We start from the raw sequence: 16598 nt of genomic DNA, 5'->3' as shown, positions 1-16598 counted from the left end.
CGGGCCGTGGCGGCGTGAGGGGAGCGCGGAGCTGCCGCCGGCCCCACCGCCATGGAGACTGCGGGCCTCACGCTGAAGCTGCTGCTGATCGGGGACAGCGCTGTGGGGAAGTCCAGGTGGGGGCGGGGCGCTGGGCTCGGCTCGGTTCGGCTCGGTTCGGCTGGGTTCGGCTCGGTTCGGCTCGGCTCGGCTCGGTTCGGTTCGGCTGGGCTGGGCTCGGCTCGGCTCGGTTCGGCTGGGCTCGGCTCGGTTCGGCTGGGTTCGGCTGGGCTCGGCTCGGCTCGGTTCGGCTGGGTTCGGCTCGGCTCGGTTCGGCTGGGCTCGGCTCGGTTCGGCTGGGTTCGGCTCGGTTCGGCTCGGCTCGGCTCGGTTCGGCTGGGTTCGGCTGGGCTGGGCTCGGTTCGGCTGGGTTCGGCTGGGCTGGGCTCGGTTCGGCTGGGCTGGGCTCGGTTCGGCTGGGCTGGGCTCGGTTCGGCTGGGTTCGGCTGGGCTCGGTTCGGCTGGGCTCGGCTGGGTTCGGCTGGGTTCGGTTCGGTTCGGCTCGGCTCAGCTCGGGGTTTCTTTCCCCGCAGCCTCCTGCTGAGCTTCACAGACGGCGCGTTTGAGCCGTGCCTGAAGCCCACCGTCGGTGAGCCCGGAGCCCCCCCGGCCCCCAGCGGGGGCCTCCCTGGTTCTCTCTGGGTCCTGTTGGCAGCAGGGGAGGGGGATCGGGGGCCGGGACCCGGGAGGGGGATCGGGGGCCGGGGACTGATGAGGGGGGACGGGAGGCCTGGGAGGGGGACCAGGGACCGTGGGCCGGGGAGGAGGATCAGGGGCCGGGGAGGGGGATTGGGGATCAGGGACCAGGGAGGGGGACCTGGGCCGGGGACCAGGGACTGGGACCGGGGCCGGAGCGGCCAGGACTGGTCTCTTCATGCTGACCACCGTCCCTCCTCCTCACCTCTCAGGTGTTGATTTTAGAGCGAAGAAGATGGTGGTGGACGGCCACGTGGTGCAGCTGGCGATATGGGTAAGTTCTGCTCCGACGGATGGGGACAAGTCTGGTTCTCGACAGGTGTGAAACCTCCAAGAGCTTGGTTCTGTGCCTGGCTGTCCCCTTCCCCCGCTGTCCCCTTCCCTTGCTGTCCCCCACCTCTCAGAGCCCTCCCTCCACCTCTGCTGAGCTCGCGGTGCTGGGCTGGAGCCTCCCTTCAATTCTAGCAGGGATTGTGTCTGCTCTCCCCTGCGCCTACACAAGCTGGGTTCTCCAGGCCCTCTGGGGCACGTTGGGCTTGCCGAGCTGTGGCCCCAGTGGCCCAGAGGCGCTGACAGGACAGGCAGCACTGGGGCACAGCTGGCTGGGGAGCAGCGATGCTCTGCTCGTGCTCCAGGGCGATGCTCTGCTCATGCTCCGGGGCAATGCGATGCGATGCTCATGCTCCGGGGCGATGCGATGCGATGCTCATGCTCCGGGGCGATGCGATGCGATGCTCGTGCTCCGGGGCGATGCGATGCTCGTGCTCCGGGGCGATGCGATGCTCATGCTCCAGGGCGATGCGATGCTCTGCTCGTGCTCCGGGCTGATGTGATGCTCTGCTCGTGCTCCGGGGCAATGCGATGCTCATGCTCTGGGGCGATGTGATGCTCGTGCTCTGGGGCGATGCGATGCTCGTGCTCTGGGGCGATGCGATGCTCGTGCTCTGGGGCGATGCGATGCTCGTGCTCCGGGGCGATGCGATGCTCGTGCTCTGGGGCGATGCGATGCTCATGCTCTGGGGCGATGCGATGCTCATGCTCTGGGGCGATGCGATGCTCGTGCTCTGGGGCGATGCGATGCTCATGCTCTGGGGCGATGCGATGCTCTGCTCGTGCTCCGGGGCGATGCGATGCTCTGCTCGTGCTCCGGGGCGATGCGATGCGATGCTTGTGCTCCGGGGCGATGCTCAGGCTCTGGGAGATGCTCTGCTCTGCTCCGGGGTGATGCTCTGCCTGACGGCTCTGGGTCTGTGCCGCACCAGAAACACTCCAGCTGACTGGTTTTGGTTAAAAGCATCAAAAAATGATGCTTGGTGCAGAACGATTTAAAGGTTGGTTCAGATTTACTGAGAGACTTGACCGTTTCTCCTGAACTTTCTGATCATGTGTTTCCAGCACTTGCAAACTGGGAAATCGGATAGCAGCTGTGTGATCAGGATTATTTATAATATTAAAGCACAACATGTATTCTCCTAAATGGAAGGAAAGAACCCTACAAGGGAGGGACTTTCATTGCGTGGTCACAGGTATTTGAGAAAGAACACGTCATTACTAATTAATTGGGACTGTTTGAAAGGGAGCACAAATGTACCTCAGGCTGATAATAAAAAAGCAGTATAAATGCCAAACCTCAAATTAATTTCTTGTTTTCATTCACACTTTTGGAGCAAGAAGACCATCGCACTCGCTCTAGCCAGTGACGTGTTGCCTGTGTTCTGAACGCGCCGCACACGAAGCAGAAGCTTTGCTGAGAGTAACCACGATTTCTTTGCCCTAATAATCGCGCAGGGGTGTGTCTCCTGGCCTCGCTTTTGATTTCCCAGCAAGAGCTTGCACAAGTTGCATAGCTGGAAAAGGCACTTTTGCAGCAGTCTGTAACAGCGTTAAGGAGAAACTGCTAATTATTCAACGATGTTGAATAAAAACTAATGTGCGTGCTGTGCATCAAGGTAAAAAAAGAGGCTTTGGCTTTAGTGTGCGTGTGGGCATAGATGCCCGAGAGTGCCGTCTCCTTAGTAACAATGACCTGAATTAAGTAAATATATTGCCAATTTTTGTTTCTTTTTTTAACAAAGAAGAAATAAATCACACTATAGCTGTTAGTGTGTCTATTCCAATCTGCACATCAACTGAAATGATTTTTTGGGGGTAAAAATCCTATTGGTGTAATCCTTTTGCCTCCTTATTGTTTGTTTTGAGGGTTTTTGAATTTCACGATGCGCTTAGGAGCTATTTTGAAGATTCATGAGAGGAAGTGTGACATGCTGCAGCAATAATTGAATGAAACTACTGATTTTAAAATTTCTTACCTGCTTAGAGTTTTAGTAATCTTGTAGTAGTTCTTTCTAACTGGATTCTCCTTTCCCTCCGTAGAGGGGCAAAGGGAGGTTTTTTTGGAACCACTGTGTCTCCTTTCCTGCAGTGTCTCTCACTGGAAAGCAAGTTATTCCTCACCTCGTTCAGCTCAGCTGATTGTTAATTAGTTAAGTCTAGCTGCTTGGCTTGCAGCAGGAGCCTTTTTTTGTTTCTCTTGAATCCCACTGACTTGCTTGTTGTCTTGCTGATGTTACAGTTGTCTGTGCTTATTGCTTTAACCTTCAGTGAAGTCCTCTCCATGCTTTTCTACCCCTCCTTACCCGTTTTCTGTTGCTATTTTTTGACTGCGTCCCCTCATTCTATTGGCTTATGGTTTCACATGTCCTTATCGGTCAGGAAAAATTTAACTTTATCTTGTGTAGTTCAAAATACATTTTTTGTTCTAAATATATTTGATGTTATGTGTGTGTTTTGGTTGTTTGGTTTGTTTTTTTTTTCCTCTGTAGGACACGGCAGGACAGGAGCGCTTTAGAACACTGACTCCCAGTTATTACCGAGGAGCTCAAGGGGTTGTTTTAGGTAGGAGGTGTATGAAAGGAAAACATGATAACAAAAAGAGTGGTCTTTATTACTACCGAAATGTGCCTGCCTTCATGAAAGGAGGTTGTCTGAGGGAATCAGAGGAATGGTTACAGTTTTTACAACAGTACTGCATCGTTACTTCAAACACGGAGTAGGTAAAACCACAAGCAGGAACTAATGCTTCTTCAAAATACTTTAAATGAAAAATACAAGTATGTTGCCCTGCAAGCTGTTGAGCGGATGAATTATTAGCTTTGTAGTTACTATTTTGAGGTTTTGGTATTAAGGCAAATTAGGGTTTGTGTTGTCTTCCCCCCCACCCCCAATGTTTTTACTCTTTTTTTTTTTTTTTTTTTTTTTTTTTCCCCCCCTCCCAGGCACTATTGATGTGAATACTGTAAGACATGCAGTTTGTAGCACAAGTAGTCAATGGCTCATCACTTTCCGTGTGACACCACCAATTAGAAAAAGAAGGGATTCTTTAGGGTTTGTGAAGGTTGAGCACCTTCCTGAACAAAATCATTTTTCTGGCTGCGATGCAGCTTTTTAAACCTTAGTGATGAAGTGAATGGAGTTAGGAAGTTATCGGTGACCAAAATTCACTTTATTAAATGAGGTGACAAAATAGGTATTTTCAAATATTGTGTGGCCTACATCGGAACTTGTAATAGGTGTTAAGATTTGAACTGGTAAGCGTGATTTCCAGTTGCGGAGGCACTCGTGTTCTGTAATCCTGGGTGACTTTGGGTGAGCACAGCCAACGTGTTCAGCGCTGGGATGAGGATATGGCTGATGCCTCTTTCTGTAATTCCCTAATAATGCCTTCTTTTGGGGGCAGTAGTTAGCTAGTAGGGTCTAAGTTCTGCTGTAACGAAGTAAACCTTGTTTAAGAGTCCACAGCCGTTAAGCCTCTTTTCCTCTGTTACCAGTGTACGATGTTACAAGGAAAGACACTTTCACAGGACTCGAGGGCTGGCTGAACGAGCTGGAAATGTATGCCACGAAAAGCAACGCTGTCAAGATGTTAGTTGGCAATAAAACTGATAAGGTCAGTTTAGAAATGCGTCCTCTTAGGCTCTTCCACAGATGATTCAGTCTTGACAGAGCATAAATGTGAGCTAAGTGCCGAAAGTAACGCATCTCTTGTGTGAGGAGGTGATTTGCTGTGGAAGTAACCTAGGTTGGGCAGACTCCACTTACTACGTCACTTTAGAAGCAGATCTTGTTCAAGATTTGAATGGAAACTCCCCTAGAGAGCCACAATTGAGAGAAATCCTCTTACGATAGTGAGAGATTCTGACGAAAACGGTTCTACCGCGAAGTTCACTGCCGTGCAACTTCTGCTTGCTTTTTGGCCAGAGTGTGTTTTGGATGGGTGGTGGGGAAGGAGAGGTCAGCTCTTCGGATGGCTGTAGAGTTTGCATCTCTGGGGGGGTGAGGTGCACTGCTTGATGTATGATTCTGGGGTGTTTTGACAGATCTTGGATGCCTGTTGCATAGTGAGATGTTCCGCTTTTGCTTTACTAGAAGAGGTTTCCAGCGTGGCTATCCTGAACTAGGTTCTCTCTGCCCCCTTCCAAATCCGTGATCTGACCACTGAAATCTCCTTTCTGGCATGGATCTTGCTCCTAGTTGTTTCAGAAGATAGCAACGTCTTCATTTCCTACCGATTTGATGTTGCTCCCCTTCAGTTTGACCCCGTAACAGCCTGCCTAGCAGTGATCTAAAAGTGGGAAAATCCACTTGCTTGTTACTACACGGTTTTATAGACTTGCTTTTCAGCAAAACTTCACTTTTGCAGTGACACTTTTCCAGGGGCTTGGTAAAAGTGGCAAGTGTGGCTTATTGGAGTCGTGTTCTTTGTTCGTCTCTACAGCCTGATCGTGAAGTGGAGAGAAGAGAAGGACTCCAGTTCGCTAGGAAACGCTCGTTGCTTTTTATAGGTATGTAACTCCGTGCCAAAAACTTGTGTATTCATATGTTTATTTTGGTATCACTAAGCGTGAATGAAGTGTACAAATGTATTTCAGGTTGATAAGTTGATTTACTATTTAGGACCTAATTAAGTTTTTTTTTTTTCTGCATTAGTTCCTACGCGTGGATGTAGGTTTTAACTTTTTTCAGAGGTGGTCTGCACCGACTGCAATTGGAAGTGCTTTTGTCTGAAAGAGATTTAGTTCCTATACAGTGTACGCAGAAATTTTATATTCCCTTGAAACTAGCAGGATTTTTTAATTCAGAGCCCAGAAGATTGGAATTTTTCTTTCTCATCACTGATGTCAGCAAGCACCTTGCGTAATCCCTCTTTGATTTCTGTTGCAGCTACATAAAAGACAATATTCTTAGACCAACAATAAAATGTTCAATGCAGAGATATAAAGATGGGGAACAAATTGTTTGGTTTGTTTTTTTTTAAAGTAGCTTTTAAGTGAAGCTCCTTGAAAAGATTTTCAGAAGGAACTGGAACAAACATGTAGGGGAAAACATGTAATTCCCTCTGCATTCTTTGTTCCCCACCTTAGCTGAGGAATAATTATCCTGTAGATTTATTATCAGAACTTGAGAAGAATTTCTGTTTCTCCATTATGGAGAGAATGGGGAGCTGTGGAATTTTTTTAGGTGGAAAAATGAGGTGCTTCAGACTGGGATACATGTCTTTGTCATATTCAACTTACGTGTGTGTTCAGGGAGCATGGAGAGGAGGTTCACCGGCTGAAAAAATTTTATCTTCTCTCTGGTCCCAAAAGAACTTCTTACAAAGTGGAATACTCCTTGCAAGTAAGATAAAATACCTTTTTCCCCCCCTCCATCCTCGTCCACCAGAGACCAGTGCCAAGACACAGGACGGAGTGCAACATGCCTTTGAGGAGCTAGTCATAAAGATCCTGCAGACGCCAGGTCTTTGGGATAAGAGAGCAGAGAAGCGAGGAGTCCGGCTGATGGAAGCTTCGGCGCAGCAGGATAAAAGCTCCTGTGGTGCATACTGTCCGCTTGCTTAAATCCACAGGTGGCTGTTCTGTCTGAACGGAGTGCGTGCTTTTTTTAAAGAAAAAAAAAAAAAAAAAAAAAAAAGAAGGGGAGGTCCAAACACCAGTCTGTGCTTTGTTTGACCCACCGCCAGTCGTGTCGATCCAAACCCCTAACTGTTTAGCAAAATGTAATTTTGGTTCATTAACAAAATACATTTTCTCTGCTCGTGCACAGCTGCTATCTCCCGATGTTTTTCTGGTAACCGCCAGATTATGCAGTATTAAATCATAGTGCTTTCCTAAAGTATTGTGCTTTTGGTGTAAGGCGTTCAGCATGGACTTTTTCTGCAATTCCTGCCTTAGAATAAAATAAGGTATTACTCCATTTCGGAATATTACAGAAAATCTCTTCCCCAGAATGGCAGGGGAGTCTTTGGGGCGGCTAAACTGTAGAGAACAGTCAGGAGTCACCCTGAGCAGTCACATTGTTTCCCTATTTCAGATGGTTTTAAGCTGTCAAAATTGCTGCGGGTTGCCAAATAATAGGTGGAGATGCCACTTCAATTTTTAGACATTCCGCAGAAAAGCCCCCGCTGCATCTGCAGGACACCGTGGGTTACCCTCGCTGCTCTCCAGTATTTTGTACCAAAGATCAGTGGGGAAATGGGAATCGTTTGGGGCTGCTTTACATCGTGGGTCCTCTTTACAGCTCCCAGGGCTCTCTGCAAACCCATGCTCCTGCCTTCAGTCAGCAACTGCAGGGCGAAAACTAAGTTTAACATAGAATATGCTGGTGTTTCCAATAACAGTCTGTCTGTTGCCAATCCCATGATGAAGTTCTGTCGGATAACTGGCATTTTTTTTTTTATTTTATTTTATTATCTCCACCTCGCCCTTGTTACACGCGCTGCCTTTTCTTGAAAACAAACCGAGTCGTGGAAGGTGTTAGCCATCTGATCCGATCGCGGTGGCAGTGCCTCTAGAAGATCGCCTGCGATGCTGCGAAAGTGTCCAGTTTGGGGACAATATTAAAAGCATTTAAAATGTAAACAAGTGGTAAATTCAAAGACACTTTCATACAGGACACTGTCAAGTCGGAACAGAAAAATTGCCCTTTTTTTTAAGATGATCCTTTGTTTTTTGATGGCTTTTTGATGAGTGATGGCTCTCCAGTTAATTTATGTTCATGGGAGTGCCATTCCTGAGTACCAGCAGTGATATATCACGAGTGCTACCACTACACAAGCTGAGGACAAGGTGTATCAACTTCAACCTCACTCCGCAGCTAAAGTGGTCCCCTGTGAAGTTGCTCTTTGTGGAGCCGTTTTCCAAAAGCGTGCCTGTATCATTGTTGCTAAAGTGAGTAGAAATAGCTGTTACAGGTTTCTGCGTCACCTTGCAGCAGATAGAAGCGGCTGCATAGTTGGAAGATCGCTCCTGTGTGTTTCCCTCTGCTGAAATAAGTCTGGGGGAGACGTCAGATCTCACAGGAGGTTTTTCATGTCTTTAGCAGTGGAAACATCTGCTTACAGCCAGCCGAAGGACTGCTGCTTATGCTTTCCCCTTGGTTTCGGTCTAGATGATGTCCCTCTGGGATATTTATTCCTATCAGCTTGTGTGAGAGAGTAGAAGAGGAGTAGTTTCTGTCGGGGTGCCCGACAGCAGCAGGATAGGCACACGGTAAACAGATCACAGGTGGCGTGGTTTGTTTGAACTACTGTCCGTCGGAAAAACGCGAACCTGTCAACTTGGGATCGTCTGGAATCCCCAAGTACAACTGTGAATGGAGGCTGGACCCAAGAAAAGACTTGGAAGCCAAGTTCAGAGGATGGGAGGCTGTGACAACTGTAACAAAGCCCTAAAACCAGGTGGGAAGGCCAGGAAGGAGACATCCCGGGATGGATGGCTTGTGATCATCAGGTCATGCAGTGGTCCTGGTGCATTCTCCGCTGTTTGTGGTTTGTTTGGGTTTTTTTTATGGTGACGGGCATGACTTTTGTACAAGGAGCCTGTCACCAAGGTAGTAGCTTCATCCCAACACTTCCTGGGAAGGGACTGGAGAGGTGGCCATTCTGTTGCTGTTCTGTTGAACGTGGACAAAACTGCTTTGCCGATCTGTGCTGCCTTTACAAGGTCTTTATTTTTAAGACTGGCTTTTTTTATACATAACTAAACAGCTGGCAGCCTTTTAGAAAGTAATACCATCTTCCTTTGCATCACGCTTCAGTTTGCTGCACATGCAATCCTACTGCATGAATGCTTCCTCTGTTGTAGTTGAGGAAAAAAAAACAGAATCAAAATCCACCTTGATTAATTTGCAAATTTTTGTAGTTGTTCATCGTTCATCAAAAAGCCATCAACAACAATTTTCGAATGAAGCGGGCTAAATGAATCAGTCTTTCGTTCAGTTTTGGATATAGTCAGGTCTGAAAGGAGCAATGTAAATACACACTCATTCTTACTAAAAACTACAAGAAATGTGTCTACAGTTCCAGATTTGCAAAATGAAATGTAAAATTGTAAAAATGTTTAGGTTTGAGTGAACTCTTCCTCTTATGGAATGCTTATATGCAGTGAAAAAGGTATCTGGTTGCCTAACTTTGCCTTTCTAACCAGAAATATCAAGGAAAATAAACTGTATGACAAATTTGACTGGCGGTGTCACTGGAAATTATCATAGATACTGGTGCTGCGTCATCAGAAGCTGGTCCGTGACATGGTGAAAGTCCCGTGAACATGCACAAATAGCTCTGGCAGGGATGGGCACTGGGCAGTATTTAGCCTATGCTGTCACAGCTGCAAGTTGTAAGCAAAGAGCTGTTGAAGATTGAGAAAATTTGAGAAAAATTGAGGTGGTGGTGACTATTTACTTTGCAAGAACAAGTTAGAACTTGGTCCCTGTTTCCAAAACTATCGCACCCCCACGCTTAAGTAAAGAATTTGAGGTTGGGTTATTTTTAACACCAAGATGGTATCTTTTTTTACTGAAAAACTGCTTGTATCTTTATTTAAACTATAAATTGCAGGCAAGTAAGAGGAATGGGAGCTGCTGTCGGCGTGAAGCAGGTTTAAAGGTTCTGTTGGGAAATTCTAGTCCTTATTGCTGTTGGGTTTAAACTGCAGCTAGTTCATAGCTCAGTAAACGGACTTGTTGAATTACTGTATTTTGAAATTAATTTGACTTCCCACGAAGCTTGAGCTAGAATAGATGAAGGAAGGTTTTGAGCCAGGTTTGTGCTTTTGGAAAGAGAAAAACCCTTAAACGACATTGCAGTTCAGTTACTGTGAGTCAAGGTGCACAATATGCCTGGTGTGGTGTGTAAATGGGAAAAAAATGACCGAGCAGCGGTTCGGTGGGTCTGACACAAAAAGCAAAAGCTCTTTCAGGGTTTGCTGGGGGATACTGGCAGAAGAAAAGCTGGGCAAAGGGATTTGAGGCTGAATAATTTCACATGACTTGTTTTCACTTCAGGCTTCCTGCTAGTCATTGGAATATTCCAAAATAATAGACAGCAACTTTGTTTTAAGTGAATTCTGACCCTTAGATAGTATCTTACCTAGTTTTCTTTAGATTTGTATCCCCTAAACACATTTATGTCTTGCAGACTATAAAAACCTGCTTTGTAACCTGCGCTATAGATCTACGGTGAGATCAGTCTGGCCACTTGATATTTTCATAAAAAAAACTTTGTTTTAAATGCTGTTACTTAGGTTTTAAAACATTACACTCAGGTTTTCCATAGGATGAAGGTACATCTGTCACAACATTCCCGTGGCACTATGTCTGTCTCGTAAGCCAAGTTACTTTTGGTGGCTGTGCTGGGAGAAGACTGGAGGGCGTTAGTGGCAGAGCTGCTGGCCCACCTCTACGTGGAGGAGTCCTCGTGCACCCACCGAGATCACCATTCCGGCAGCAAATCTGCCCTGCCAAGCCCGATACCTGCCTGTGGAAATGGGAACCTTCGTGTCTACACAGAGGACAGTACCTGAAAGGTGCAGGGGTACACATCTCCGGAGAAGATAAATCCAGGTGACTGTCCTACACCATTTTTTGGGCTAGAGTTAATGTAGATTCAGTGACACTGGTATAAAAGAAATGTATTTTTAATAGGCAGTGGTGTTAGTTTTGCTAAACGCAGCGGGACAAGAGTAACATCATACTGTTCAGATGCAAGGAACCAGACTGGTACACCAGAGGGTCTTGTTAAAGGGCACAGCACAGCGGAACAATCAGACCTCAGCACAAGCAATGGAAAACAGGAACTAGTTTCAGCTAACATGCACCTGTACAACAGTCAATTTTTTTTTTCCCAAATAATAACAAAGCTTCCAGAACCATCCCTCTGCATTTTCTTCTTAACCCCCATCTAAATATCCTGTATATATTTCAGGAGACTTGAACATACAAAGTCCTCTAACAGTTAAGATTTCTTCTTCAGGACTCAATGTAGCCAATTAAGACGTTCTGGAAGCCTCTGCCCAACTTGGAACAAAGGTAGTGATAAATGCTGGAAGGATGATGACTTGGACCTGTAGCTCAGCCTACTTCAGCCTCCTCCTTTTGGTGCTCTTTTTGGAGCTGCTACATTGGTGTCAAGGTGGTGTCCCATCAGGTGGCATTTGCAAAGATGTCTAGTAGAAAAAAAGCTTCTTAAAAGTCCCATTTTAAGTTTATGCATTTATTTTCATAGAGATTAAAAAATGTCTCTGGCTTACGAGCCAGCTCGTCATGCAGGTGTGTCCACAGGTTGTTTAACATTTGTCCTACGTCAGGAGGATGAGACTGGGAAAGTGGGCACAAGCTCTGGCTGAGCAGGCTTAATACCTGCAACCAGAAAACTTGGAGGCATTGGGAAACGTGGGACGGACGTAAAAGAAACCCAACCCATCTCTCAAGCACTAAAATATCTACCACATACAACTGGCCTAGTTTTAGTGCCTAATTGGAAAGGACTTGCAACGCATGATCCTGAGCAAAGGGAAACACGTTTTACTGGCCTGACAGCCAGTTGAGCTTTTGAGTCACTGAGATGGTAGAAGCACCCTCCCCCAGGCCATCCCTCCCACCTAGCTGAAGTAGCTTCTTCTGTGAGCATACTGGTTCCTGAAAAGTACCGTAAGATGCCTTAACTAGCCACAGAATTCGTGGTCAAAAGATGAAAATTCCAGCTGGTTAGTGTTCCAGTACTACTTAAACGTTTTGGAAGCCTGGGCACCCTCTGTGAACCTTTACTGTACAAAATGCCCTATTTACAAGCCTAAAAGTCACCCCAGCGTTTTACTGATCTCTTTAGTCTGAGTATTCACTTTTAAATGACAAGTGCTGTCCAAGATTTTGATTCAGGCAGGCAGTGCCAGCTTCTGACTTTGTTTAGTTTTTCTCACACAGTCTTTATGTATGACCTTCTAGATAGACCAGCAGCTTTGACGTGACTTTGACTTACTTCCCTTTTCTAATCCATATATTTACAAGACATTTTTACACAATCTTTCCCTTAAACAGCTTATAACAAGCTACGACCTAACCCAGCTGACTGGCACCCAAAAGGAATCGTTGTTTAGTTTCTCTAACACAGTTTTCAGCTGATTACACGCACTCTGGAGATCTTCTTTCACCAGTACAGTGTCAATTAAATGGCCATACTGCTCTTCAATGAATGCTGCTGAATTAATAATTTCCTGCTGTTCTTCATCCTGCTGATCAACACGAGAAGACGGTATGAAATTTACAGCGTGTCTTTTTAATTACTAGCATTTTAAAGCGTATAAGCACAGTAAGTCATTACTTTGAAAGGAAATTAAACAAGAGTTGCTACTGTTAGAAAAGGGTATGTAAGACATTACAACCGAGATCAAGGAGCGGTATGCTACTGCTGGAATTTGGTAGGCTGTTTCAAAAAATGCAAGAGGTGATACAAGGAGGGGGGAAAAAACAGGTTGCAGGAGGGACGTAAGATGGTGACACTGCATTTTATGAAGTTAAGAGTCGCCGTCTAACTTAACACCTAAAATCATCCTCCTCAGCATTTGCAAAAGAATGCTGGACCCGCTGCCTTCAAGTTCAATAAGTTTTCACATAAGCCCTTAAAATTAAGAAATGAATTAAGTTCTGTTACGTCTAAATTGAAGTTCAGGTTACCTAAAATAATGACCTTGTGCACTCTCAGTATTTCTGCCACACTTACATGTGACCCATCTGCAGCTGGTCTAGGTTTGGTCCTTGTGAGACATCCACATGCTGCATTTAGTGGGTACATGATTAACAGCCTGGGTGGGTGTCACTCTGAAGGTATCAGGAATAGGTGGCCACCCTTACCATTTGATGGGGCTGCTCATCAAAACGTGAAATGATTTATTAGTTTTATCCAAGTTCCGTAGCAGCTTCCCTTGCTGCAGCCTTGAATGACGTGCGCTGATCCCCACGGAAGGCACGCACTTTGCTTCGTGTTACTTACACAGTCAAGTTTTCAGGGAGTCAAAAATCTCATTAGAAGTCCCAGCTGAAAGGCTACATAAGCACAGGACCCACTCAGTGCCCTGCTCTTGACTTTCACTGTCATGGAAGAGAAGCTCTTCCACATCACAGAAATGCTAGCCCAAATACTCCTATCATGTCTAAAACCATGAGATTATAAAGTTAGAATACTTACAAGGGGGGCTGAGATTTCTTCTGTGGGAGATTTTAAGACGTGTTTTTTCTTTTCTGGAATGAGAGGCTTCACAAAGATAACGTAAGGCTTAAACTCGGGAGTCCTCAAGTGCTTTACTGCCTGTGAACAGATGGGGTTTTGTAACACTTTTTTTTTTTTTTTTTTTTTTGTTAGATGTCAATGATCTACTCATTAGATATCAATGATCTGCTCAAGCTGGATTCAGCAGTTTCAGTAGTACACACTGTGGTGTGAAGTCCTGTGTGCTGTACCGCTGACCACAGGAACCTTTTGCTCTTCAGAAGAAATATTGATGTCAGTGTCCTGGCTAGCTTAGAAAGGTACCTGGGCTCTCTGGGGCATGGCCTGACTGCACGCCTGCTCACCACGCGTTGTGGTAATAGAACAAGGACATGGCAAAAGCTACTAAGTATATTTAAAAAAACCCAACAAACACATAAAATTGACTTGACAGGCAATTTATGGTTTGCTTCACTGGCGAAACACTGGAAATTTCAAACCTGGAATTCATCTGAGGTAGTATCACAAGATTTTTCCTAGTCTAGTTGCAAAATCCGAATCAAAATTTCGAAGACCAACTCCCAGGATGGAAGGATTAAGAGCAGGTATACTGGCACTGGTAACACTAACAACGCTTCAAGAGGCAGTAGGAAGGAATAAGAATGAAAAACCCATCCACACTCTAAGTATTCTCTCTAGAATTTGAGCAGGCTAGGACAGTGATGCACATTTCTTACAGCAAGGGGGAAAAAAATCCCGCAAAAAAAAATAATCTAGGCTGTATCAACTGGACTTGTAGGAACGGGAAAGGTTGCACGAGCCCTGTTCTGCTTAGGTGACCCTCCGGCCACCTGTTAGAAACGCAAGTTCTGAGAGCATCATCGTTCTTTGCAGGGCAAGTAGCCACCAGTGGTGAACCACATCAGTTACTTAGGCTGGCAGCCTAGGAAGAAATACTTGCTGGCTTTAAAATAAGCTGCAGAACTTACTTCAGGTACCACATCCACCAAACAAACCTTCTTTTTGGCCATCACAGACCGGATTGCCTCAAGACTTGTACCGTACAGATTCTCTTTGTATTCTCCGTGTTCCACAAATCTGAAAAATCAATACGTTTTTAAATACCATCCACAAAGAATACCGAATTAGAATATTTGATAGCTGTTTCCTGAAGTCACAGTAACCAAATAAGGGGGAAAAGAGGAGTTTCTTTTTTCTGATTATTATTTTTTTTTTGCCCTTCTGGTTGCTTAGTAGCAAGTCTTCTTCACATTTCACTAATTGCTAATCAGCACTACTGACAAGTAGGGGAATAAGCTGCATTAATGCAGCAGACTGATGTTCAAGCCTAATGGAAGAAAGAGGATGTTTTTCACAAGAACTAGAACAGAACTGGCAAGGAAATGGATTCCAATTCTCCCATCTTCTGGGAGACTAGCCAAAAAAATATTCTTCTAGGAAACACGCTGCATCTTAGAGAAAGTCATTTACACGCACAGATTCAGTCTACAACACACTTTAAAGTGGACTTATCAATAAAACTCGTTACCCATCGCAGTAAATGGAGATTAAGTAGGGCCAGCTATGCATCTGTTACTTGTACTAGATTAAATTCTGAGCAATCACACTACTTACGAGATGCAGGCTTAAATTCTAAGATCCTCCTCCTAGTCCTGCGTTGTTTCTAAATTGCTGCTTACTAAATTCATGCTAACAGCCCAGACTGAATGAAGAGCTTTTTACTTGGAAAGCTGAACCTTTCTAACACAACTAGTCCAATTTTACACCTGATCGTGTTATTCGTATGACGCAAGCGATAACTAGCAATATTTTTGAAATACAGTCAATTATGCCAATATTTTAAAATTAACTCACTTGTTTTGCTGCACATCTGTCTCAAATGATTGCTTAGAGACAAAATTGTATTCTACTCCCTCTTTCTCGTGACTTTTCTTTGACCTCGTTGTATCTGCAAGACACAGGAGACGGATCAGCCTTTGCAAACAACTAGATTTTTTCTGTTTAGTCCCAGTCAGATTTTCATGAGTTCAAACAAGGTAGTTAGACACTGGCATGTTCAAATCAACAGAAAATATAAATCAAACATTATAATTTTCTTTTAAACTCATTCTCAAAAATTCAAAGACCAAAAGTGAGGTTGTTTTGCTCTCAAGCTTGCTATAACTAACACAAAAATTAGGAGGCATAGTTCTTACACCTGGTAGAAGCAGTAGAGTATAATCCTATGGAAAACAGTCTCTCTTAACTGTTTGGAATATTGGACTCTCGCTTTCTCTGAAGCTCAGAAAATAAAAATATGAAATACGAAGGCCTGTTATGTTGCCTCAGAATTTGAATATCCCTCGCTGTTTTCCCATGCTACTTGTGAAACTTGCGTAATTACGTGTGTCCCTTTCATGTCATGATTTTTTTTAATAACTGTTATTACTTTAGGAGATGCTTTGGTGATCATTCTACAAATCTAATCCTGGTCATAAAACTGATGTCTGCTATTTTTGTGTGTGTTTAAATTCAAATAAAAATTACCCATACGAGTTCTACTGCTAACTAATTGCATGTCTGCCTGGCAGACGTTTATGGAAAGTCTTAAACAACATATAAACAGTGCCCTCAATGTCCATTTTCTACCTGTCTATCAAGTAGAAGTGACTTGTTGGGAATACAAATATCGATGGATTTTTTTGTGTGTGTAAGATTTTGTTATTTTTCTTTTAGAAAATAATCCAGCAAAAATCAGTGTAACTACTCACAAAACCATGCAGCAGAATCACTTATTTCTCTATCACTGTGACTGGCTTGTTTGAACAGCTGAGATTTACAGGATTTTAAATTCTTGGTTAGTATAAATTCTGACTTGGTTTATTGCTGTCTTTTTTTTTTTTTTTTTTAACTTTATCTAGTATGATATTCTGAAGGAAAAACCATCCTGTTTTAAACACTTATAATGTTTTGGCTGAATCTTAAGATGCTAGTTTTTGACACTAGTTCTTTTTGCAATTTATGATCTTTTTCCTTCTGTATTCAGTTTCTCATTTTTTTAATAGACATAAGTAAATGCGATCTGTTCACTTGGGAAAACACAATTCAAAAAAATCAGTTGCCACCATTCCAAAGTGGATTATCTGCCAAGTTTTGTAGTGATCTATTCAGCTGTTCAGGGCAAACACAGCATATTACAATGAGAAAAATAATTTTGAGTACTTCTGAAATATGCTTATAATTAATAGTCAAAACACAAACTACCACTCATTAATGCAGTTAGCACTATTAAAAAGCATTTATGGAATAAATTGGCAACACACCC

At 44.5% G+C, this 16598-nt stretch overlaps 2 protein-coding genes across 12 annotated transcripts in view; one reads left to right on the top strand and one right to left on the bottom strand.

The window, feature by feature from the left end:
• Window positions 1–10902, top strand: LOC121098856 (ras-related protein Rab-18-B-like). Its single transcript, XM_040617308.1, has 7 exons — window positions 1–116; window positions 573–628; window positions 948–1009; window positions 3558–3630; window positions 4563–4681; window positions 5510–5576; window positions 6457–10902. Exons 1-7 carry the CDS (start codon window positions 52–54, stop codon window positions 6630–6632), a joined length of 618 nt encoding a protein of 205 aa, XP_040473242.1. The 5' UTR covers window positions 1–51; the 3' UTR covers window positions 6633–10902.
• Window positions 10691–16598, bottom strand: part of MPP3 (membrane palmitoylated protein 3) — a 31433-nt gene continuing 25525 nt past the window's right edge. For 7 of the 11 annotated variants that reach the window (XM_040617307.1, XM_040617302.1, XM_040617301.1 and 4 more), the window contains 4 exons: window positions 15149–15242; window positions 14263–14371; window positions 13253–13372; window positions 10691–12299 (listed from right to left, as the gene is read on the bottom strand). In XM_040617307.1, coding sequence (XP_040473241.1) covers window positions 12117–12299; window positions 13253–13372; window positions 14263–14371; window positions 15149–15242 — 506 coding nt within the window. In that variant the 3' untranslated portion in view covers window positions 10691–12116. The remainder of the gene's footprint in view (window positions 12300–13252; window positions 13373–14262; window positions 14372–15148; window positions 15243–16598) is intronic. The other 4 variants (XM_040617296.1, XM_040617304.1, XM_040617306.1 and 1 more) reach the window with 3 other exon arrangements.

The sequence above is a fragment of the Falco naumanni genome, chromosome 18, assembly GCF_017639655.2.
Source record: "Falco naumanni isolate bFalNau1 chromosome 18, bFalNau1.pat, whole genome shotgun sequence".
Taxonomy (NCBI): domain Eukaryota; kingdom Metazoa; phylum Chordata; class Aves; order Falconiformes; family Falconidae; genus Falco; species Falco naumanni.
This window is presented reverse-complemented; position numbering and strand designations above follow the sequence as displayed.